The sequence below is a fragment of the Pagrus major genome, chromosome 9 (genome assembly GCF_040436345.1).
Source record: "Pagrus major chromosome 9, Pma_NU_1.0".
Taxonomy (NCBI): domain Eukaryota; kingdom Metazoa; phylum Chordata; class Actinopteri; order Spariformes; family Sparidae; genus Pagrus; species Pagrus major.
In genome coordinates this window covers 12,579,018-12,604,778 of record NC_133223.1, presented here as the reverse complement: position 1 = coordinate 12,604,778, position 25,761 = coordinate 12,579,018, and the positions used below count along the sequence as shown (strand labels likewise).

Here is a 25,761-nt window from a genome sequence, read left to right as displayed (position 1 = left end):
ACTTACTAATTTCTCAGTATGTGTTATATGATTGCTATCTAATGTGACGTGGAAACACTCCTGCATTCTTTTCTGCATTGATTTCCTAATCCTCGTTATAAAATCACTGAAACAGTGATACTGAATTATGACTTTATTTATAGATCAAAGCGGTGTAAAATCACATTGCAACAACGATAACAACAACAACAACAATAAAAGTGGCAAGGTAAAGCATCTACCCTCATCAACTGTTGACAACTAGCCTACATTATGGAAACATCAGGTTACTTTTTTTATCTGCGCGTTCCCATCGGGGGCAGTCGTTTTTCGGCACTACCGGCCCTAATGTTAACCAGCAACACTGATAAGGTAAAACAATGAAAGATAGTGGATGCTTAGTGATCTTTGGTGCAGCTTTAATTGAGAAATGGCCCCTGACATGATAAAAGGGTCATTTCCGGTCTAAATCATGAATGGGCGTCGTGGCTCCAGCTGGCTGTCTGCTGTGAGGAGAGATGCTGATGCTGCGGGAGGAGGGCCTTCTGGTCGACATTGTGCGCATGCGCACAGCTGTTTACAACATCCATCTGTCACATCTTTTGTTGGTACAAATTCAAACAAGCAGCTCAGACAAACGTCAAGGAAATACACCGCGGTAAGCATTGTTAGCTGTTACATTTTAACGTTGTGTGTTATCACCGCTTGGTGGTGAAGGTGTACTCTGCTGAAACTGCTAATAATAAAACGACGCCAGCCCAACACGCAGTACGTATCTCCTGAAAGGTAATGTTCAATTAGGTTAGCTAGCAGCAGCAGCTAACAGGCTAGCCTGCTTTAAATCGGTCAGCAGCTCAACGTATCTGCCTAAAATGAGTCATTTTCAATATAAACCGTTGTTTGCGACTTCGTATCAGAATCAGACAATAGTCTGGCTTATTGTGGTTGATTTCCTGTCATTGTGTGCTTGTTTATTTTCTTCCTCTCCTCTGAGAGCAAGATCAGGAAATTGGGGAATTGTTACTGCACTATCCCCTGTATCCGCACATATTACTGACCAAAACCATTCAATCAGTAAATGAATAGTTGCAGCCCTTTGTTCTGTCAAGTGTTGGCTTGTGAAATGTGATTTGTCTCGTGTGTAAATAGGTTTCCCTCACCATGACATCACGTGTTGGCCCTAGAGCTGCTGGTACCAATGGAAGTGACTTCAAACACAGAGAGAGGATAGCTCCACATTACCAAATGAGGCAAGTACCCTTTGTCTGTGTCTGATCACTAAATGTAAATGTTACTTCAAAATATTAAGAACATCGAAAAGGATCATTAATACACCTTGTTATCTGTTACTGGTTTTACAGTGCTTCCCTAAAGTCAGAGGTCCGGAAGTTAAACCTGGTCCATCTTCTCATCTGGCTGCTGGTGGCGGCTCAAGTGACTGTCAGCCAATTCAACCTGGTGTCACATGACACAGTGTCCATGCCATACCAGTGGGAGTACCCCTACCTGCTCAGCCTCCTCCCTCTGCTCTGCAGCAGCCTGTCACTGCCAAAGAACAATATCAGTTACCTGGTCATATCCATGATCAGCGCAGGGTTGTTCTCCATAGCACCTCTCATATATGGTGGAATGGAGATGTTCCCTGTGGCGCAGCAACTGTACCGCCACGGAAAGGCCTACCGCTTCATTTTTGGCTTCTCTGCAGTGACTGTTATGTACCTCATCATGGTTGTTGCTGTTCAGGTGCATGCATGGCAGTTATATTACATGAAAAAGCTGTTAGACTCATGGTTTAACACCACTCAGGAGAAGAAGAAGAAATAATGGAGTGACCAAAGCTGTGACTGGGCAAAACTGTGTTTTTATCTTAATTTATGCATAAAGTTATGAGTCGTCATGTCCACTTATAGTTATTACAGATATTATCATGTAACATTATATGTTAGACAACAGTGTAGAATAGAGGAAGATGTACAATTTATGCAGGAACCTGGATTTTTTTGTCACCATTATTCATTTAAAGCGCTCAATCAGGAGTGGTATCTTAACAACATCCATAAACATAGCATTCATTTGCTTTGTACCCTCTTCAGGACTGAGTCTAATTTGCAGCTTTTCTCCAAACAGAGAAATAGATCATTGATAACCAGGACATCATTGTTATCGCTCTAAAAATGTTGCCATGATTTGAACAGTATACATGTAAAGGTGTTTTTATTTATACATCAGTGAGGGCATGATTGTTCCAACATACATATTTTGCTTAGAAATTGGTACTGTATGTGCAGATGTGCTGATCAGTTGTACCATTCAGTAAGTCTACCTATCACAATATCTTTTTCCCCCTTCAGATTGCATCCAGCCTATTAAAAATAAAGGTCATAATCACAGTAGCTGCCTGCCTGTTTTCTCATTCAGCATCAGAAAGCTAATTATTAAGCCTGTGTATATGAGTTAAATATGCATTTTACACAAAATGAACTAAATAGAAAAAAATGAAATGAATGCTGTTGAGCTTGTCACAATTGATGCTTGATCATCAGTCTTTACAATTAGGTGAGTCGATCACAAACGCACTTTGTCCCAGATGGTCTGCGGCTGCGCGCACGGAATGCCACGTACTGTTTGACGTTTACAGCTTGTAGGACACTTCCTGATGCTGGCACCCGGGCTCAGCTAGGCTAGCTAACATATTTAATTTTCACGGTTTGTGGAAACCTGTGAAATACAGCGTGGTCAAGTCGTCTGATTCAGGTAATAGATTTTCTTGTGTCTGGGGTCCAACTGTACTATAACGCAGTTTAAAGCAAGCAGCAGTTTCTATTTGAGCTGTATTTTGCTAGCTAGTAAGCTAAGTAGTTAGCCTGCTAGTTAGCAGCAAGCTAATGTTACGTTGGGTACGCAGGGAGCTAGACTACACTAGCTCGCCCAAACAGGTGTCGAGACTGATCTGTAGGAAGTTACCCAGTTTTGAATCGATTCTGATTTTTAGGAAAGCAAAGTTGATACATTACTGGGTGAAGAAAATGCTGGTTTACTTAGCTCTGAATGCCTGTTATAGATAGCAATTTCAAGTTGCATATGAAATCTCTCTTAGCCGGCTGATGTCTATAAAGTGAAATTAAGGCTATTTTACTTCAACACATGACATTATACAAAGGGAGATTAACTATAATATTGTTTTTTACTCGCATAAATAGTTTATATTATCGTCATTGACATGACAATGATGAAAAGGCCGATCAAATGTTAACGTCAGCAGTCACTAGATTGCTGTTCACGGGCCAATGACAGATGACTGTGCGATTGAGCCTCTTTAACTATTAGCTTTAGCCACACTTGTCATTTGACAATGGCATGTTAAACATTTAGTCCCGACGTCCCGGACGTTCATTTTGTGGAGCTAGTCTCAATAGAAATGAGTTTGTTGTCGTCCGTTTTTTAATATAGTGTTCACTGTGACGTTATGCTAAAGGTTAGCTACCACACAATCCCTAGCATCCAGCCAATTACTCATCTGGCTAGAGCAGTCAGAGCTGCAGCATTTGTGGAATTAAATCCACTGTTATATATTGACCAGCCATGAACATCAGCAGGTAATGTCATGGTTAATCCAACTAGTAACTACAGACACACGATCAGATCAATGAGAGAGCTTAATTTATCGCTAACTGTTGAGGGTAACTTATCTGAATGAATGTATGTTAGAGTTACATTGCAGATCTATGATTGCAAACCACACACCATCTGTGAGTTTAACCTGCCTAACACACACATGTTCACTTTATATGATTCTGAAAGATCCAGTAAACATAGTTGGATGCTTTGATTCTCTTATCTGAATCGTTGATGTTTTGGGTCAAAGTCTAGAGAGGTTCTGTAATAGCATAGAAATGTTGCTGCCACCTCACTGGGTGATGTTTGACCTTTAGACTCAGTTTAAGTGAAGTTGTGTGATATTGTGAGTACTACATAAGCCTAGTCTTGATTGGATTTTAAAATTATAATCAGTATAAACCCTGCAGAGAGATAGCCTCATTGTTAAAGGTTAAAGGAGACTGTTAGACCAAATCCTTAATAAAGAGAAGCTGTGTCCCTCTCGTTGTAATTATCATAATGCTTTTAGGGAAGACAATAAAGCTCTGTAACAGTATAAAGGAGCTGCTAATGAAACATAATCCCATTGTCCTTGTTAAAGTAGTGACCAGATTTTAGTTGTAGATAGCAACTGTCACAGCAAACACTTCCCCTGACCTGTTAACCTACTTACACAGGCCCGGTCTTACCTGATGACCTTCTTAACCAATTTTATGGACGATAGCTTTTCTTCTGTATTTATCCATATATGATCACAGTTAGTCCAATTCAGCTATTGCTAATTTGTCATAGTTCAGGACTAAAATTCAAATGTGCCCTAATTTGCATTGAGAACAAGAGAAGGAGAGCTAGGGCAACACACAGGCATGTTGTTCGGCTGGTTGTTTTTACAACTGCCTCTCCTCTGTTAAGTGGTGGGAGCAGAAGAGGTCGGACGGCACCATGAACGGCCAGCTGGACCTGAGCGGGAAGCTGATCATCAAAGCCCAGTTGGGCGACGACATCAGACGCATCCCTATCCATAACGAAGACATCACTTATGATGAGCTAGTGCTGATGATGCAGCGCGTCTTCAGGGGAAAGCTGCAGAGTAACGACGAGGTTACCATCAAATACAAGGATGAAGGTGAGTGAGGACACAGGCTGTCGATCCTAATTGGTCTCAAGGGTAAGAACATGAATGCTGATTAAAGATGTGTGATAGTGTGTAGTTTTTGACACTGACTTTGTTGCTTAATCATGTACTTCCAAAAATGGAATAAAGGTGTTGTTTCTTTTGGTATCTTCACATTTTTCGTTTCATAGAGACACTTTCCCTCTCAGTGAATCATTGGTCTCTCTTTTCCCCTTTTCTAGATGACGACCTCATCACTATCTTTGACAGCTCCGACCTCTCCTTCGCCATCCAGTGCAGTAGAATACTCAAACTGACCTTGTTTGGTGAGATATTGAAGTCATTTCCTTTCTGTTGCCCCATCATAGACATACACTGACATGCAAGTGAATTTTGCCATAAGGAATTCAAAGTTCAAGCCTTTAGATGTCTTGTCTCAAATCATGTGATAGCATCATCATGGTAAACTGTAGACCAAGATGCCTCACATCAGCTGTTACAGTAACCCGTCACTGGAGGGCAGTCCAGCTTATGTTTCACACAACAAACCACAGCTCCTCTCTATGCAAATGAAAGTTGTGTGCACTCCCATCTGACCAGTTTGGGCCGGAATTTTTGTGTGTTTCTTAGCACTGATTCAGCACACAAACAAAGTGATAGATAGTAGATGGATGATTCATAAAAGTTGTTTGAGCAAGTAATACTCGCTCCTAGTCGTAATCTTAGTTATGTGCCATCCCAGCTAAATCCATAGCCACTGAGTCATTGCAACTGCGGGTGGAGGCCATAGAACAATTAATAACAATTCACAACAACCAGTTAACCACACCCCAACATGTCAGGTTGAGGCCTGTTTTTTTCACATAGTAACAACACAGCCAGTTAACTTTGTGTAATATAACTGTAGCTTTATGGGTAAATTTATACAGCGCTTTCCTAGTCTACTGACTACTCAAAGCTCTTTGCAGCACTTGTCACAAGGTGCCGACCTGCGAATCAAGAGCGATACAGAGCTCCCTATCCACATTATATTCTATTCTGAGCCATTCACACACACTCACACACTGATGGAACAGCAATTGGGAGCAATCTGCGGTGCATTATCTTCCCCCAAGAAAACTTTGTCATGCAGCCAGGAAATCAAACCACAGTCCTCCGATCAGTGGACAGCCCGCTCTATCTCCTGAGCCACAGCCGCCCCAAACAATAATTATATACAATGTATACTCAACATAATTAATTTAAGCTTTTAGTGAATTTTGTCTGTTTTGTAAAAATGACTTAATGTATTTGTGGGCATGAAGGCAAACGCACAAGTTAATGATGAACTGTATTCCATCCATCCTTTAGCTTTACCCACTTGTCATTTGAAGGCTCACAGGGGCTGGACTCATCTGACGTGCCAGCTGGGACACTTTTCTTTCAATCATGGCAAAACATACGTACCCATATAAGGTCATACAAGGCTCATGCTCAGATTCTCCTGGCAGGCCATCTTTACATAGCATTTGTTTTTCAAATGTTCATAACTTATTCTACTTCCAGTAAATGTTTACTCATTCAGCGCTGTGTCCCAGTGTTGTGCTTAGAATATTTTAAATTTGTTTTGGAGCTTTACTGCTTCCTGCCAGGAAATTAAGATTTAACGTTATGGTGATATCTGCATAAATCTTCATAAATGTCAGTCTTTAAGATATTGAGTCTACAGAATATTGCTATCAGCTGTAAAAAAATAAATAAATAAATAAAAACATGACACAAAGCCATAGAACCATCTTGCATCTTTCAAATTTAATAATGTAATCTAGATTTAAAACTCAAAATGACTCACACAAAGTTAGAAATACAGTAACTAAGTCTCCTCTTAAAATCTGGAATGACAACATGATGTTGTTTCCTCTGCTCCATCCTCTTGCTGCTATTATTAGCCAGGGAGCTGTAAGATGTGTCTCTTTGTTTAAAAAAAAAAAAGTTACTTCCCCTCTATCAAATCTGGCTCATGTTTGCGTGTCATGACCTCACGTGGAACTGATATTCTTAAACATGTGTAGAGATTCAAAAAGAGCAGGAGTAGCTGGAGTCTGTGGCAGCCCGTCTCTCAGCGAAGAGCCTCGTGACCCCGTGCTTCTCTGTTCAGCATTATCCACTCAAACAGAGAAAACGTTGTGAGAGAGAGGAATGTCCAGCGAATGCTACTCTCGCTGTTGTTGTTTGCGATGGAAATTTCACCCCTCTACATGAATTATTAGTGGGAAAATGAGGGTTGAAAGAAGGTAGAGTGACCCGCATGGTGCAGGTCACACAGGTTCGAGGGATGTGAAGAATTTTGTCCCGCGTTTCCTGCAGATTGGCAGAGTAATAATGGACCTGTTGGTTTGATTGATGATTTTATTTCATAAGTGAGCATGACCAACCAGTGTCCTTTCTCCCAGCATTTTCCAGCTCCATTGTTAGTTAAATACCTCTCTGGCAGGGTGTGATGATGAAGCTCTCTCTGTCAGCCTGGCTGCTATTGTGACTGTCTTTGTGGATTCAACCATGTGATAGATGATCTCTGTAATCCCATGTATTCAGAGTCTGGAGCCAACACAATTGGGACAGATCATCATTCATACTGTACACATACTTACTGTAGCTTTTACAGACCAATGAACTGCGGAGTTCATGTGTATACTGTGTTTATTTTACATTAATAGATGTTGTTGTGTAACCACACATTTTGACGTTTCACTTAACTGTTAATCATAATGTACCAGTTAAAAAACATCTTATAATATAACCAACAACATTATACCTCCATGACATGCCTCTCAGTGGTAGCTGTATATCACCAGCTGATAGCCCCTTACAATCGAATTTATTTAATGTTCCTGCTCAATTGTGGTTTGGTTCACCATCTGCTGGCTGCTGACACGTTTCTGCGCAGTCTGACCCAGATATTCCTGGGAGCTCATGGCTATAACTCAGCATCTGACGATGATCTATGTCAACCAGCAGTTCAAGTTCAAGACAACATCGTCCCAAGTGGGAAATGATCTGAATTAATGAGATCCAGATTCAGTAATGTATAAAAAGCCCCCATTAATAAAGGTAAGGACCAGGGGATTGCTGTCTGTAAAAGCGATCAGGAGAACCGTTTTATCCATCACCCTTCTTGCAGTCTAACACACAAATGGAGTCGGCTGCGCAGAGTTGGAGAAATGTTTGACTTTGCTTAATCATACTCCCCAAACAAATAGCAGGGATTTATTTTAATTTGCTCACATATTCCCTCTCTCTTCATCTCTCATTATGTGCAGTGAATGGTCAGCCGCGGCCTTTGGAGTCGAGTCAGGTGAAGCATCTGCGCAGGGAGCTCATTGAGCTCAGGAATAAAGTCAACAACCTGCTGGACAGCCTTGAACCCCCCACAGAGCCTGGTCTGGCTGCTACTGCACCGGACAGTGGTAAGCACCCGCATACACATACATGTTAGCTGCTGTAGGCCAAAAAATTAGTTGATAATGGCTTATTGCAATTATGTTTGTATTGGGATATACACCGATCAGCCTCAACATTAACCCACTGACAGTTCAAGTGAAAATCACCACTTGACACGCTCCCCAAACATTGTCGCAAACCAAGTACACCTCCTCAAGGCAACAGCACTCCCAGATGGCACACCTGTCACCTGGTGTGGCTGATAGGTGTATTTTAATCAACATTAGGTTGGGACTAGCGATTATTTTCATTGTCATTTAATCTGCTTATTATTTTCACAGTTAATTTATTAATCGTATAGTTTATAGAATGTCAGATTGAAAAATGCTCATCTCAGTTTCCTAGAGCCCAACTTGACATCTTTACATCGTATCTTGTGTCCAACCAACAGTCCAAAACCTCAAAACTCTTCATTTATAAATGATGAGCAGCAAATCCTTACATTTAAGAGGATGGACTCAGTAAATATTTGATGTTTTTACTTGAAAAACAAATGAAACAATGAATCAGTTATCAAAATAGTTGGCAGTTAATTTTCTTTTGCTCAACTAATCCTTTAATCAACTAATTACTGCAGCTCTAGGTAACATGTTACATGAAATTGCAGTACAGAAATGCCAAACTAAGTTTTAATTCATTTTGAAAACAGTGTCCCCATTACGTAGTTCGCCTACTGGAGAGCACTGACGTGTTGAATTTTATTTTTTTTTCCCAGCTGAAAAATTTCCTGCTTAATATGATGTTGGTCACAATTCTTAAAATATAAATCAGCAAACCTAAGGGATTTGTATCAAGTTTGTTTATTTATGTTTTGGGCTCATGTGTAAAAAACAACTAATTGCTATTATTACTATTACTTAGCCAATATATTGTTGTCAGATTTGTTCACCTGTCAAATATCCTTGTCAGTATTAGCCACAAAAATCCGGTATCTGTGAGGCCATTGGTAATGGCACATGTACACACATATAAACACAGTCCAGACAGTTTTATTTCTCTTTTGGTTTCTTTTTTTTGTGTGTGTCTTAGATCTCTTAATCCTACTGATGGGAGTCACGCGCCCTTGTTAACAAATAACACTTGTTCACATTCCACATGCTCACTGCCCGAACAGTAAGATGTATAACCCACAGAGACACTGGCACCAGACTGAGACAGTTTATAAGGTTCAGTTATTGTTGGAATAATTGGAATAAAACTTTTTTCACCTTGAGGTTTGTCTGGAATTGTACACTACATTTGTAGCTTCAATGTGCTTCATGTACTGCATGCATACTGGTTCTGTCCAGTTAGCTTGTGGTCACTAACACCCAAACACATACGCACACACGCCCTTCCCTTGTCATCATAACTGTGACCGAAGACTTAATGTGACGAACACGTGTGGTCATTTAAGAGTATGGTAGTAGGCGTTTGTATTAAAACTGACTGCTGACTGACTGTTCCGCTGTTTGTAACTCACTGAGAGTAAACAAGAACATATTTATATGTGATTTGGCTGGAATTAAGGAGTGAAATAAACAGGGGTGATCTGTATTTTGCAATCTGGCACTATACTGAGACAAACAAGGGGATTTGTTCTTCTGAGTCAGATAATCAAGTTCTTTTATGAGGCTTGGACAGTGTTTGCGAAGAACACTCAATCCTCCATCCGCCTTCTGCTACATGTTTGTGTTGATGGTGTAATAATAAAACTTTTTTTTTGTGGTCAACACAAACGAGAGCAAAATGTTGCATACAGGCATTGCATTATTGCCACACTTTGTCTCTCCTGGTTCTTAAACGTTTCTGCTTTGGTGTTTCTAGAATCAGTGGATGGACGAGAAGGCAAAGTGGTGGCAGCAGACCCCACAGTGAAACAGGCCACTCCAGTCAGTGCGGCCAGCATGTCAGCCTTCGACCCCTTAAAAAACCAAGATGAGGTCAGCAAGAACGTCATCTCTGCTTTTGGCCTGAGCGAGGACCAGGCCCCAGGTATTACACACTATCCAACTGCAAAAAGCAGAATATGCTATTTATTTTTTTAATCATTTGATTTTTTTCAGCACATAGTTATCATATAAAAAATACATGTCTCCTTCACATGTCTGCTCCCCCCCCCGTTCCACCTGCGTAGCTCCCCCTGCAGTTGCACCAGAGGAGCGCTCAGGAACCCCTGACAGCATTGCCTCCTCCTCGTCTGCAGCACCTCAGCCAGCAGTGCCCCCTCAACCACAGGCCCCATATCCTGGAGTACAGCAGGGACCCCCAGCTGGCATGGATGGTGAGACACTTGCATCCCCATGAAAACACAAATTCCCTTATGCCATATTTAGCATATAATTGGTGAACACACACGTAGTCTGAGGCAGGTAGGGTCTGTGTTTGTTAGAGTGCACAACAGGGTTAATCCAAATGATCACAGGGGGTTGGAGACCCTGCAGTAAGGGCGGTTTAAGCAATTACACTTTCTTTTACTGTGATGCTGTTATACTGGGTATTTTTCAGGAATTACCACCAACGAAGCCTCATAAAAATGTCACCCCCTGTTGAGCGAGTTTTAATGTGTTTCCCTGAACTACCGATCCAAGCTCTTTTGTAGAGTAGCACTGCCTGGGATCTTACTGACTCCCCTGGTGAGTTGTAGCTGGCTTGGTAGTTCATCTTTTAAACATTCTGCGTTAGTAGTATTAGCAGTCCACCACCCAGACAGATATGCAACTCCCCTCTCAAGTTCTTGCCATAATTCATATGTGAGTCAGTGTTGTAATATTTCTTTAATTTGAAGATTTGTGTTGAATAGATTGAAATGTACTCCAACTGAACTTTGCTATCAAAGTCAAACAAAAGAAAAAATCTTGAAAAAGCAGCACCAGATAATCTGTGCAGGGGTCCTGGGGCTCTTGTGTCCTGTATAAACATCCCGCCTAGTCGACTTACACACACGGTACCACCGTGAAAGCTAATATAAACTTACTGAATCATAAACACTTCAGACTGAAGTTTTTATTATTTCTATTATGTTGTTTATATGAGTTCAGTCTTGTTTCAGCTCAGGTCATGCACATACGGGGCAGTACTTACACACAGGCCTGTTGGGCAGAACTACGCCCTTTTCTTCATAACGGAGACTAAAAGAGTAAATCTGCAGCCACTGCCACAGTCTGTGCAGTCCTGCTGTATGTAAGGTGTAATTTCATGCCACGCTTGTCTGAGGCCATTCTATATAATGTAATATAGTACATGTATGACGGACTGGGATCAAAGAATGCACCAGAAAAATACTGCACTTCCATTTTTTTTGTGAGCTGTGTTGGTTAAATTCCACTTACCTTCTTTTATTTTTTATTGGATTACAGACAATATCACATTTTTCCTGCCAGCTATTAAATGAGGTGATGTATTAATGCAGTGGAAGATTATTATTTTGATATGAGTAAAGCAAACTGAAATCTGATCCGTTCTGCTTTTGAAGCAGCAGCTTTCAAAGAAAGAAAAATGAACCTAGAGTCTTACTGCAGTGGAGTCTTAATTAACACTGTGTAAACAAGAATCCAGGGAATCAGAGTTTATCTCATGCAGCAAAGACCTTATCACAGCTCTCCCCTGTGTGAGATCTTTAACATGCATATGTTGGACCCAGACCCAAGGCCTAGATAAAGATAAATGAACTAAGCATTGGGCAGGATGTTGGCAAAAACAACAAGACTTATGTTACTCAGTTTTCTCAGCAGAGTACCGCTCTGTGATCCAGCTCAGGGGAAGAAATGATCTTCTGTGCCAATCTCGCACGTCCATTTCTTTTATCCAAGCATCTCACTTAACATTTGGGAATTCTCTGGCTCTTGTTGTGTAGAAAGGCCCAGGCAGGTGCAGCCACTGAGGTGCATATCATATTGTTTGTTAAATTGCTGTTAGTGGATTGGATTGTTTTCAGCTTGTGGTTTGGCCCAGCTGAAGGAGGAGACCACTGGAGCAAAAGAGATGACTTTTTTTTTTCTTTGCACCCTGTGAGAGCAGTAACACTGCTGACTCCTAACCACACCTGCAACACTGAAGATCAACACACATGTGGTATGACTACTTCCATTTAACTGGTGGTTTGTGGTTTGGCCTGGACTTACTGGGCCTCTCCAAAGGCTTCTAAAAGGGTTCAGTTTATCCAGAGAGAAACTTATTCAGTCACTGGGTTAGCCAGCAACACGCCATGTTGCACACAAACAGCCAGCTCAACTGCAAGCTGTTCATATTGCTTTTTCTTTCTTCAATAACAAAACAGTTAGGAAGAATAACAGCTTCTCTTGTCTAATTAGTCACATGTTCTTGCTGATTTGATGTTTGATTCTGACTGTTTTCTAGACATAAATAGATGTGATAATGGAGGGATGCAATCATGGAGTCTAAGCTCTGCACGGGTACACAAATTAGCATCATTCCAAGCTTATTGAAAGGAATTAAATGCCATGTTTTTGTTCATTATCACCCTTGCTCTGTGATGGTTGTTACAAAGTTCTCATTTGGAGAAACTCGGTCACACACAGAATTACAAGTTGGTGCCAGGCAGACCCAAATTTATCATCATAATAACCAATAAACTACTGTACCTGACACACCTCACACCACCCTGTGTCAGTTGTTGTGTCTTAACACAATGCGATGCAATCAAGAGTGTGTGAAAACTTCTTAGCAAGCGGTCAGTGAAGTTGAAATACATCACTAAAAGTAAAAAAAGATACAATTCCAGGAGTCAATATCAAGTGTTGTCTTCTCCCAGTTAATATTAAATTCACATTATGTCGATTTTAGCTTCTAAAATCAAAATGTTTGAACCAGGACCTTCATTTGGATCAGGTAGCTCAGAACAAATGTGTTTAAGATTACTGCAGCTGTTATTTCAGTGTGTCAAGTACATATTAAATCAACCTTTATGTAAATATATTAAGTATCAGGCTCTGCAGGAGATATCCAGTGTTAAAGAACTCGGATTGGGACCAAAATACTTGACTGGGTCGATAAAAGATTGAAACATTCAGCAACTCCAAGTGGTAGTATTACGGACGCAGGCAAACCTACTGGAAAAAAAAGAAGAGATCAGTAAAGTATTGTCATTATACAAATTGGAAGCTTTTGCTTGGTACCATCTTGTACCCTTGCAGCAGGTTGTTAGATACATCTCCAACCCCAACGTGGCAACAGTTCATCCTCTCCTTGCTGCAGATGGTTGGCACACGACAACATTAAATTAGATCCTGCCAAGCCTCTCCTCACTGCTCACTCTTTGTCCTCATATAATTCCTGTCTCTGGTTGCAGACTGTTTATCAGTATGACAACCTCAAGGCAAAACAGAGCAGCCACAAAAATCTGTTAAAGGTAATACATCGGTTTGGATGCCAGCTGAGCACGTGTGGCCTTTTTAAAGGCAGCCTCAAGCTCCCTTTTAATGAAAGCTTGGGTTACTTGTTAACATAAGAATGCTGCTAACAAGATCCATAAGATTTCAACCTGTTGTCCGTCAAGATGCTGAGAGACCCTTGGCAGTAATTTACATCTGTGCAAGAAAGAAACTGTAAACACATGTTGTAGCAGCGGCTCAAACATTAGCGTAAGGCCTTTTATCAGATGGGCAGATGTGTGTTTGGTGTGAAATGTTTATTTAAAAATAGGACCTGTTCTCATGACTACTTCTTCAGGCATGTTTAGGGGTCAGTAGAATTACAGCCAACTGCGTCTTTGTTCCAGTGAACATAATTTTTCCCAACTTGGGGCTTTTCTTTCTCCTGAAGTAAAGCAGCTCTGTGTTCAGTGAGCCCCTGGTCGTTTCTTTGTCCTGTGGGCGCTCAGCAGGCTCATAGTTGACCTCTTGGCTCCACTGGAGCAAAATGGACTCCCCAGGGCCAAAGGGGTCTAACAGCCACGCATCCTTCCATCACTCTTACATAACACTCGTGATGGATTACAGTCTGAGGAGAATAGGAGAAGAAGCCAATTTAACACACATGCCTTCACACAATAAAGACCATGGTGTTCATGTAAAAGGTGCTGTCAGAGAGATAACAGATGGTTGCCACATCTTGTCAAAGCTTATAAAAAGTGGTACACTGTTTCTAGCTAAATATTTAGTTGTCAAGTGTCTTCCAGATCAATGCAAAGTAATACAACTTGTTTTCTGCTAATTGATTGAGCCTCAGCTGCTTGAACACAATATTTGTTACAAGAGAGAGTTATTTCTAGTGCTTTTCACAATGTATTGTAAGTATTCTTAAGGGCTTTTACACTGCATATTCTCTGTAAGAGTTGACCCTTGGGTAACGTAGCCCCTTCTCACACACAAATTGTTAACCCTGGGTTAACCTAAGCCCAGGGCTTTACAATTCACACTGAACTTCCAGCACACAGCTTGTGTAAGTTGCGTCACAGAATAACCCATATTTTACTCTCACCCCGTTTCGCACTGGCACAATCTGGCCCTGTGTTTAGTCTATTTTCTCAGATAACCACACAAGCTCAGGGCTAACACTGCTTCCGAGCAGGGCCAGAAAGTCACGGTTAACCCACTTTGAATGTGTCAGTGTGAACGCTTTCTTAGCCTGCCGCTATCAGCCCCTTTAGTTTGGGATTAAGAAGGTTCCAAGAATGCTTTTAGCTTTGCAGTGTGAAAAAGCCCTTTTCACACACATTGTTAACCTAGGGTTGACCTAAGTCTAGGGTTATCCAATTCACACTGTACTTCAACTAGCCCTGAATTAAATGTCCGTAGCAACACGTGAATAATGTTAGATTCTAGAATGACATGTGAGTACTCCATTTCACACTGGCACATTTAAGCCAGTTGTTTAGTTGATTTTCAGGGAGTAATCCTACAACCTTGTTTGCCCCAGACTAAGAAAGCTTTGAAACTGGCACAATCGTGGCATGTTCTAAAGTCAGCTAACCCCGACTTTATCCTAGGGCCTGCTGGGGTAGCCCCGAGTTGGCAGGGTTATTCCCTAAAAATCCACAAAGCACAGGGCTAAAAGGTGCCAGTAGCATCATTCTAGTATGTAAACACTGGCTGCATGTTCCAGCAAACATTTAACCGAGTGCAAGTAGAAGTGCAGCGTAAATCGTATAGCCCTGGGTTAAAAATGGGTGTGTGGAAATGTTATCCCATAGTCAACTCTTAGACCATGTCTTAGAAGAAGGGCATCTCACACTGCATATTCTTAGCTAGTCTGAGTCCATTGAGGTTCTCGGTCAGTACGAACAGGACTCTTTTCAGCTTTTATCTTATTTTGACCTTCAAAAAATTGTAATGCGTCACAGTATCAGCCCTCTTACAGAGTGGAAAATCAGCACCAGTTTTACCAGTATTTAAACCAGTGAACCTACTTTCATTCTTCCTTCTCTCTTTTCTTCTCTTCATATGCCGTCACCCCAATTTATATGGCAGCAAGGAGAGGAGTTGGGCCTCGTTAAGGAAGAACACTAGCTCGCCAAATTTTTGCATGTTTGCTGAACATTCAGGCATTCACTGGAAAACTTGATGAGCAAATGTAAAATAACAAGGAAAAAAAGGACGTGCATGACTTCACTGTCGAGCATAATATTACTGATTACTCATCGTGTTGCTCAAAAGTTGTTAGTGAGTGTAACATAATGTTCCAGGCTTTCAGAAGCATTTAGAGAATTACTATTTAAGACACATCATTGAGATGACTGGAGTTGTAGACATGAGACCATCCTCCACATGTGCACGTATGCAGTGTGGACTGGTGAAGTCATGGGTTATAAAAGGAGAGCAGGAAGTTGCTGTCTGCAAACAGACATGTCTAGTGGACAATTTCTTGTCCTGATGCAAGTTTGCCTGAGTCATTCACGCCAGTGTGCACATAATATTTTTAACGGACACATATGTCAGCCTCAGTTTTGTGTTTGTTAATGTCTGCTCGGGCACCTGCACGCTGCTCTCCAGCTCAAAGCTAGTTCTTAATGTAAAGCGCCCTAGACAGATACCTGTGGGCAGCACCGGCTTTTAGCAACAAATACTTGTATCAAAGTGGTTGCAGCTGTTTGCACTGAAGCCGTTTCTGTCCAGATGCACAGGTGTTCCTGTGAAGATACAGAGACCCCTTTAAACTTCCTGCATCATGGATAGCTATCATATATAAAACATTGCAGTCCCATTGCATTCCAGCCATATGTTAAAATGCAATGTTGTAAAAAGTACCCCTACTTGAGTAAAATAAAGATAATGTGTTAAAATATGTTTTCGGTAACAGTGAAAGTCACTCATATGAATAGTACTTGACCTAACATCTTACTTATACGTTTGTTACTGAAGTACATTTAAAAGTAAATTACAAATATATATTTACATGTATATAAACTGTATATTATGGGTTGACCGATTATTTGACAGGCTGCTTATCAAATCCAATATTCAGCAAAAAATGTGCAACTTTGCGTCTGATGCAGCATGTGATCTTCAGAGTAACTGTAACTTAAGTGATCAAATAAATGTAGTGGAGTAAAAAGTACAATGTTCGCCTCCAAAACTTTGTGGAATGGAGTGGAAACATAAAGTACCAGTGCCTTAAAATTGTACTCACTGTAAGTACAGTACTTGAGTAAGTGTACTTACTTACATTCCATCACTGCTGCAAATGCCTCTTTCTAAGACATGTACACTACTTCCCCACACTGTAAGTACAGTGTAAGTGTATGTGTGTAACTGTGAGTGGTCTTTCGAAGGAGAGCTGATTTCAATTTGCATGCAGAAAACATACACATAACAAACAGATGCACGTATGTGGCTCAGTGTAAATGTGTACTAAATCACGGGGCGCATCAGTTGCTTACTAGAGCATGTGCCCCATGTACAAAAGCTGTATGCACCCAGGTTTGATGCCAAACTGTGGCACCTGCATCTGGATGTTATCCAGATATGAAAGTATAAATGTGCCCACAGATGTAATGGATAGTGGCTCACATTATGTTATTTTTGTGGTTCTTCTGTACTGATGATGCTTGTTCCTGTCTCTTCAGGTCAGGTGTACCAGTACCAGGCTCCAGGTGGATACCCGCCTCAGCAACCAGGCGCTCCCCCACAGCAGCAGCAGTACGGTATGCAGTATGCTGGTAAGAGTAAAAATAGTTAGGGTTTTAAAAAGAAAAAAGGTAGCTGCTGTCGCTCTTTTCCCTCTGTAGAATGAATTAAAGAAACTACCTCCCTCCCTTCCTCCCTCTCTCTGCAGGATACAGCACTCAGCCTGGAGCCCCTCAGCCTGGCCCACCTCAGCCGCAGCAGCAGCAGTTTCAGAACTACGCGCCTTCCGCCTCCCAGGCTCCGGCTCCCGGTCCAACTCCAGCTCCGGGCTTCCAGGGTGGCCAGCAGCAGCCCCATCCATCTCAGGGAGCCCAGCAGTATCCACCAGGAACCTTTCCTCCCCAAAACTATACCTCCCAGGCCTCGCAACCTGCCAACTACAGCATGCCGCCCAGCTCCCAGCCCGGCTCAGGGTACCAACCCCGCCCTGGATACACCCCACCTCCAGGCACCACCGCCACCCCTCCACCAGGAGCTGCTAACCCTTATGCCCGCAACCGCCCTCCTTATGGCCAGGGCTACACTCAGCCAGGCCCTGGATACCGGTAAAAGAGGATAGCGGATGTTACTGATCCTCACACACCCTTCAAACCCCCTACTCTATATGTGGCTCCAACTGTTTGGCGTGGGTGCAGGAAATATGATCTACTGCTCTGCATCCCCTCCTCCCCCTCTCGTACCAATATCAAGTCCAAATATGAAACAAGCAACTCCCCCAGTCTGATGGTTAGTGTTTGTATGCTGTCTCTCCAACATACCGCTCTGTTTTGGCCCCGGTGTGTGTTCCTTGTGTTATTTTCCCCTCTTCTCCTGTCACCGCCACATCTGTCGGCTCTGCCCTTTTGTGTCTGTCATGGTAAAAATGTAACCAGTCTGTATGTTCACACCTGGAAGACCAAAACAGGCTGGTGCACAAACTGTTTCTTGTTCTTTTGATGGTAACGCTTCATTTCGCGAGTGAGATCCGCATCAACATTCTGCATTTGTGTCTCGCACTTCAATGACAAGCATCTCAGCCGGTTGTGTTGAGTTTACAGTGTATAGATGCATTTATAAGACACTATCTAAATGAAAAGTTACCCGTCTGTCGTTTGTTTTGTCTGTTTTTTGGTTTGATTGTTTTTTCTTTATTTGATCAATTTCACCACCATGTCGGTATTAATGATGTGTCAATGAAACTGCCCCATGTTGGGAACACTAGCTAAGTGATGGCTTATGGGAGGTGTAGTTCCCATGAAGGAAGGCTTCGTTTGTTTAGCTCGTTATATCACCTCCAGTAAAGCTTGCTTATTCCTCTTTCTCTTTATCTTATCACTGGTTTTTACTAATAAATCAAATTCCACCTTCAAGTGAGATTAGTTGTTTATGTATAAACTGTAACATTTTTTTTTTCTTGAACCTAATAAATGATTGAGACCCAGCTGGAGTCCTTTTTTATCTTTCAATATTGTGTTTCTCTTGGCCCAGTGTTGTCTTGCTGTGTTCTCTCCCTCTCTCTCTCTGTCTGTGGTTTCTGAGTTCATGTCTCTGTTAAGTTTGGCTTCTCTCTTCCTCCGCTCCTCCACCCAGATTTGGAAAACTGTGGTAATGCTGGTAGTCCTATTTTGTTTTCCTGCCTGTGGGTTGTGGTTGGCTGGGACATATGGCATGCGCGTATGTGGTTGATCTTTCATGTCAAACTGTCTCGCTGAGTGAGAAGAATTGAGCACAGCAGGTTTATTTAGGATAATTGAGATTCATTTATTTAGCATCGCTCTTCACTTGTTCTGCGCCAAACTAAAATCCATCTTTTTAGCTGCGTTTGTCCACTTTAGATGGTGCGTGATGTTGATACAGTTAGCACAATATTAGGAATGTCTTAAATCAGGTTAATGTCAAATTCAATATCACTCCCACAATCCTGTGTTTGATCTAATTTGTTTCTTCTTACCTGTAGTGCTTTTTATCCATCCTGATTGTTTAGTGAGTTGGTGAGTTTTGGAGGTATCGGCCGTAGAGATGACTGCCTTCTATCAAATATAATGTAACTAGATGGTACTCTGCTTGTGGTGCTCAAAGTGCCACAAAATACATTTGAAAAACATCAAGAGGGAGAGCTATTTTCTTTCTGCTGAACTACACAGCTATAAAATTAATGGCATCTGTCCTAGCTAGTCTGTACACCAAGTATGAGGCTACCACCAGCAACCAGTAATATGGTATATAGCACTGAACATGTAACATTTCTTTTTTCTGCAATTAAACAAGATATGTGTTAGTGACCTTAACAGGTGCTGGTAGAGTGATTTTGCGGGGCAGAGCTGAACTAGCCATTTCCCTGTTTACAGTATTTGTGCCAAGCTAAATCAGTCAGAATCCTATTTTCTGAACAGACATAAGAGTGCGTATCGTCCACTATTTGCTCAATCTCGGTAAAAACGCAACTGAGGACGAGATTTCCCAACATGGTTGAAACTTTAACATAGAAGGCATAGAATCAAATGGAAAATGAATGTCAGTCAATATAAAAACAAGATTTATTGCTGAAACCATACACGGTGCATCAAAATGGCAGTCATGGCAGACGTGGAAAATAACTTGCAATTTCTCTCCAATTATTTATAGCTTTATGTACACTTTAATTTGAACACAATGACATAAATTATGGGTAACACTTTAAAATAACCATTAATAGATAGTAAATGTATAGCTAATTAAACTTAAGATGACAGTTAATGAAATGCTTTATAAACCATTTATTAAGCAATTGTTTACGTTTATAAACCTTTATATTTGGTTAGTAAATGGTTTCTGAAGTATCTCATTGTTTGGTAACAGCTAAAAACGATTAGTTAATGTTTAATTAACCATAAATTTACCATTTAATAATGATGGTTATTATAAAGATTTACTAAATTATGTAGTTTGCTTTATGTCATTTCCACATTAAAGCTCAGTTTATTTATTTATACATTTTATAACATTTATTCTTCTATAAAATACAGGAAAAGACTGCATGAGCATTACAAATACATCAATCTTTTGTTTCCATGTGACCCCATAGTAACACTGGACTCAAGCTGTCTAACAATAGAGCAACGATTTGGCTGAAGCTGATTTGATCTTTTATTTGACGTATATGAAACTATATGATCCCTGGAATACATATTGTATTTCACACCATATACATATATGAACAGAAGTTTAATACTGTGCAAACTGCAACTGCTAATAATCCCTTAGGGCCAGCAGAAGGTCAATCCTGCATGTCTGTGTGTAACATAGTCCAAATGTACAGCAAAAGTCTGATTGGCACCTTTCTGTACACGTATGTGTTCACTGACATGCAAGTATTGGAAACAATTTTTACTTTCTCATCTTAAAAGCCCCGAGCACACAGAATATTCAGTCACGATCCCCCCATAAATAATATCATACAAGTTATTACACTTTGGGAGCCAGCTTCCCAACATTTTCTCTGTGATTACTGTATATTCAATAATTCGGTTCACTTCAGCTCCTGCATTCTTCATGTGCTGTGACATTTTCGATACATACAGAAATCAAGACCAATGTTACAAATACACTCAATAGAGGTCGGTGACACCTAAAAGTCCTGTAAAGGGTCACACCTGGTAGAGAAGGCAGAACTCGCCTAAAGTGTCCCGGGTAACATGAAAGAAAGGCCCACTTCCCGTCAGGCCAAATCAGGCGTCTTCATCTCGCTCACCACCAAGGAAGTCATCCTTCCTGGACAGCCTCGTGGGGTCTTACCACTTCCCAGGTATGGGTGTGCCGCACTCGTACCAGGGGACGTAAGTAACATGTGACTTCCCTCCAATCTCTCCGAAGTGGACAGGTTCCTGTCTCAACGCTCTAAAAAACCCTGGTACAGAGACAGAGGAGGGTTAATACTACAAAGTAAATGTTTGGTTTGTGGTAAGAAACTTTTGATTAACACATGTGTTGCATATCAATTTTTTGCCCGCATGTAATTTTGTAATAAGATATTAGACTGCAACCATTGCTATACATGTAGAGTGACCTAGATTAGTTTATAAAAGTTATTTATTAGTCTGAGACTAAATCACTTTAATTTAACACATCTTCTTTGTAGTGTCCATGTTGTTTCCACATGACGACTTAAAAGCTCATGAACATAAAAACGTCAAAAGACCGACATCTGAACTTAGGAAATGGGACAATCTGATGAGCATGTGAATGCACTACTAAAATAATCAACTAACAGCTAACCAAAATACCTGGCCTGCTGGGTAGCTCCTCAGCAGACATCTGGCTGCCGGTGCGTCCATCCAGGAAGGAGTCCACAAACTGACAGTGGTCCTCACCGTGCCCCGTCTGATCTCCAATGTTGTAGAACTTACCTACAGAGAGGACAGACAAAGTATGTTTCTGTCTATGAAAATAAATCTGATCACATTATCAATCTTCAGTCTTAGAGGTTATATTGATATTGAATTGAAGTGATCACACAAATCATCAAATCAGTCATCCTGTGTTAAAAAGACAGACATGTTATGTTTCCTTCAAGGAGACTAGAAGGTTTAAATTTGTTTCATACGGTTGTGGGTTGGTTTAACATCATTGCTGTTTGCACATTGTGTGTGATTGTGTTTTCTTGTTTGTCCTCAGGTCCCCCCCACCCCCCACCCCTCTCTTGTCTGTGAGTGGAGGATCACATCTGATTTCATTCAGCATTAAGCCTTGGTGTTTTATAAGCTCTGTCTAACCTTACAACAGGTCCACTGGGCCAAGCGGCTGTAATGTGCCGCGTGAGCCAGAGAATGTGATTGGTGAGGTGCTGATCTCTAATCATTAGTGATTTAATGTTTAACACTGGAGTTGCTTTGTGGTTTTTTTTAGATCTTTGGTCTTTTCTTCTTTTGTAGGATGACGGCATCTTTATTTTGAAAATGCTTGTTTTCTGTTGACCTTAATATTATTTGAATTTGTAAATAAATCATTTTGTGATCAAAACCCCTGCTCATGGTTTCTCCTTCTTCTTTTACTCCCTTGTCTAATATATCTAACTATGTCCCCTGGCCTCACAGGGATGTTACAGAGAGGAAGAGGATTCTGAAAAAGATTTAATTAAAGTTTGCATTAGTTCATTCTTCAACTTAAATGACTGTTACCCAACTAAAACAAGGAAGTTCCCACAGAACTGACATTTCAGAGATGCAGTGTGGCAGTGTAGGGGCCCCTAAGCAGCAGCCCTGAATTCACTGTTTCGAACTGTAATTACCATTGAGGGAGTCACTCAAGTAGATCTTGTATCTCAGGGAGTTGCAGAGCTGGATGCCCACAAACTTTCTGTACCAAGTTCTCTTCACATACTGCTTTCCACTGCATTCAGAGTAGGCATCGGATTTAAATGGGAACTGAGTCCAGATGGCATCTTTGCCTGAGAGGAATTCATTAGAGGCAAAAGCTTAATATACTGATACAGAATCCAAATGTAGTGTCAGTTAATATATATCAAAACGTAATTTAGCTGGAACATAGTGATCAGGAGAGAAAAAATGATATGATATTCACCTGACACATATTCGCTCACTCGTGGATCCGCTACAAACGGGAGAGAAACTTGCAATGATTAACGTCATCAAAACAGCTTCATATCAAAGTCATGAGACATCTTGAAACATTGTGCTAGACAAAACGAGACTTGTATCAGAGCCCATTTGGCAGAGTGTTTACAATGTTCAGCCCCGAAAGGCTTCGCTTTGATTGCGCAAGGGCAGGAGGCCAATTAAGCAAAGTATTCCCCTCTCAGTGTTGTCATTGTGAGTTGAAAACATTTGACGAACTCAAGCTTTTACTTTATGATCAGTGTAAATTTCGCTGTGCTCGGAGCACTCTTATCAGCAGGTGGATGATACGCCTCTGTTAGAAAAGAGCCTCGGAGGACATCTGGTGAGCTGACAAGAGCCTTGAGTCTTAATCAGTCAGACCCCGGTGCCATGTTGAAATCATTAGACTAACAACTGCCTAACAGCCCACCTTCAGAGATTCAAAGTAATGCTAATCACTTCTTGATAATTAGCAACATGTACAGTACAGTGGCATCAACAAGCAACTAATTAGTCTATTCTATTTGAGCAAACTCATCAGGGTTTATCAGTAATGTCCTCTGGTATGCATTGTGCGGATTAGATTAGAAGGTTTGTAAAACTTGCCTGATTCTGTGCTGAAAGACACAGGATCACTGGAGGGTCCTGTTCCCAGCTCGTTCTTTGGTGTTACTTTGAATTCATAACTGAAATAAAACAGAAAAAGGGGATAAAAGTCGCAATCCAAACTCTCAATCTGAATTCCTCCAAACTCCAGAACTGGGACGCATAATATTTTCGTGCCTTAGACGGCTAAGAATGGGTCACACACACACACACACACACACACACACACACACACACACACAAGCACACGCACACACACAGAGCTGATGGTTATTCCACGTGCTGCGTTCAGATGTCCTGGCAGTAGTCAGGCCAGCAGACCCAGCCCAGGGGAGGGTTCTGGTGAGTTCTGAGACTCCAGATGCTGAAATCTAATTAAAAACTCAGTGACCCTCTCCACCCAGGTTTCCTCAGCCTTTATGTCGTTTTGGCCATTTTGCGTGAGCAAAACCAAAACATAACTCACTCATGGGTCGTGCAATTACAAGTGAATCTGGAGATACCTAAACAAAGCACACTAATAGCTTTTCAGTGCCATTTAATATGCCTCTTTAGATGAGATCTACAATGAAACGTACTAATGTAATCAGAAAGTAGATCAAGCATACAGTTATTGTTAAGGTGCCCCTGGGTTCTCTTGTAAATGAACAATTAATCAATCAATCAATAAATCTTTATTTGGATAGGGCCAGTTCATAACAAAAGTCTTGTCATGATACTTTCCAAATCAAACCATACTCCTTGATTAATTCATTTACAGAGACCCAACATTTCCCCCATGAGAAAGCACTTGGCGACAGTGGCGAGATAAAAACTGCCTTTCAACATGCAGAAAGCTCAGAGCAGAACTGGACTCAATGGTGGGCCGCCATCTGCCGAGACCAGTTGGGTTGAGCGAGACAGACACAGGTAATGTTAACATTCAGTGTTACTAAGTCACATCGTGTGTACCCTTGGGGTCTAATAACCACAATGAATGCATTTCCTCCTCTTTGCTGGCATGTTACCACACCTGGAACAGTGTACAAACAATAGAAAAGTAACGCACACCAAGGGCTGTAATGAGGTGCTGATCACTGGAAGTGGGCTGGAAAATATTTTTTAAAAAAAATGTTTCACACTCTGGCTCTGTATGCATTAATATTTTTAATTAATGTTTCGTCCCTCAGGCCTTCTTCAAGATTGGTCCTGTGGGCCGAAACAAGAAGAAAAATGCATATGGAGCCACAGTGTGCAACACATTTATCTACTTTTCAGTGGAATAGTGTAACAGCATTGGCAGGAATATGTACCATAACACCTCCATGTACTGCACATGGGCACCAGTGTCCGTCAACAGGGACCCTCTCATAGAAAAATTGCTCCATAGCGCCATGACAGAACGTTTAAGCAAATGGTTTTATGTGGGCAAATGTATAGTGATGTAAACCTGCCGTTGTTTTTAGTGTGCTCATACCACCACAAATTGTCAAAATTCACCTAGAGGTTCTGGCCAACATCCCAATTCAGATTTCCCAAACAGCCATTCTGGGCGATCATTGGATGACATGGATGCCAGAAATTACTCTCCTTGATTTTATATGTGATTCCATGAATCAGCTGACTGGAAGTGATTCAGCTTCCTGAAGTATGTGCCTGCTACAGCTGCAACAGCTCTCGACAGCTGTTCCAGTTTTGTTCCTCAACCAATTTAAGCACAAAGTCTACAACCTCTCTTCTTCTGCTGCTGCGTAGTCACATTCCAAACCTCATCCAGAGAGTTGCAACAGGTCTCAGGGCGCCATCAGCAGGACGCAACGCACCAGCTTAGGTAATGCCAACTTCGTCATGCTTAAAGGCTAACTCCACTTGAAATCAGAGCTAGTCATAAGACTGAAAAAAGCCGCCAATCCTTTGGTGAAGATTTGAGGAAAAAAATGACCGCTTACTTACGACCCAGAAATCACAAAAGAAAGCCAGACCAGGACTGTGGAATTTGCCAGGAAGATACGTCAGCATCAGCAGGTGTCGCTATGATATCCACAGATATAAAACATGTTCATGATAAGTTTGACATTTTAAAATGTTTAAAAATAGTTTTAGAGCTCAGCAGGACAAAGGTGACTAGAGAGCACGCTAGGTTTATAGTTTATAGGATTTGGGGTCTTCTAGCTTAGTAGATATGTCCAGGGAGTCCTTCACCGTGCTGACTATCAGACTGAAAACCCTCTGTTTGTTTGTCTCTCCCTCCATTGCTTCTCCTCCGTGTCCTCTCTTTTTACGCAGGCTTCTCTGTGCTCAACCATCAGCTGTCTGGAGACCTTTCTATCATCCCTGGCTGTCGGTGCGTCAGTCACTCCAGATGTTT

General features: G+C 41.3%; 3 protein-coding genes across 3 annotated transcripts in view; 2 read left to right on the top strand and 1 right to left on the bottom strand.

Annotated features, from left to right (window-relative positions):
- Positions 1-603: 603 nt before the first annotated feature.
- On the top strand, positions 604-2,369 carry jagn1a (jagunal homolog 1a). Its single transcript, XM_073474172.1, has 3 exons — positions 604-637; positions 1,129-1,229; positions 1,341-2,369. The coding sequence occupies exons 2-3, from the start codon at positions 1,141-1,143 to the stop codon at positions 1,801-1,803; spliced, it is 552 nt and encodes a 183-aa protein (XP_073330273.1). The 5' UTR covers positions 604-637; positions 1,129-1,140; the 3' UTR covers positions 1,804-2,369.
- Positions 2,370-2,609: 240 nt separating this feature from the next.
- Positions 2,610-18,655, top strand: tfg (trafficking from ER to golgi regulator). The gene is made up of 8 exons (XM_073473775.1): positions 2,610-2,733; positions 4,489-4,702; positions 4,933-5,016; positions 7,990-8,136; positions 9,977-10,144; positions 10,287-10,433; positions 17,175-17,267; positions 17,384-18,655. The coding sequence occupies exons 2-8, from the start codon at positions 4,519-4,521 to the stop codon at positions 17,782-17,784; spliced, it is 1,224 nt and encodes a 407-aa protein (XP_073329876.1). The 5' UTR covers positions 2,610-2,733; positions 4,489-4,518; the 3' UTR covers positions 17,785-18,655.
- Positions 18,656-20,532: 1,877 nt separating this feature from the next.
- The window catches only part of abi3bpa (ABI family, member 3 (NESH) binding protein a), a 33,048-nt gene continuing 27,819 nt past the window's right edge, over positions 20,533-25,761 (bottom strand). The window contains exons 16-20 of the mRNA XM_073473911.1: positions 23,415-23,494; positions 22,774-22,803; positions 22,481-22,639; positions 21,477-21,599; positions 20,533-21,100 (exon numbers count right to left, since the gene is read on the bottom strand). Coding sequence (XP_073330012.1) covers positions 20,985-21,100; positions 21,477-21,599; positions 22,481-22,639; positions 22,774-22,803; positions 23,415-23,494 — 508 coding nt within the window. The 3' untranslated portion in view covers positions 20,533-20,984. The remainder of the gene's footprint in view (positions 21,101-21,476; positions 21,600-22,480; positions 22,640-22,773; positions 22,804-23,414; positions 23,495-25,761) is intronic.

Bases quoted from the DNA above. Each gene is read 5' to 3' on its own strand.
- tfg (XM_073473775.1), top strand. From the start codon at position 4,519: ATGAACGGCCAGCTGGACCTGAGCGGGAAGCTGATCATCAAAGCCCAG. The intron at 10,145-10,286 runs GTATTACACACT...CCACCTGCGTAG, and splicing joins GAGCGAGGACCAGGCCCCAG to CTCCCCCTGCAGTTGCACCA. The intron at 17,268-17,383 runs GTAAGAGTAAAA...CTCTCTCTGCAG, and splicing joins GTACGGTATGCAGTATGCTG to GATACAGCACTCAGCCTGGA.
- jagn1a (XM_073474172.1), top strand. From the start codon at position 1,141: ATGACATCACGTGTTGGCCCTAGAGCTGCTGGTACCAATGGAAGTGAC. The intron at 1,230-1,340 runs GCAAGTACCCTT...CTGGTTTTACAG, and splicing joins GCTCCACATTACCAAATGAG to TGCTTCCCTAAAGTCAGAGG.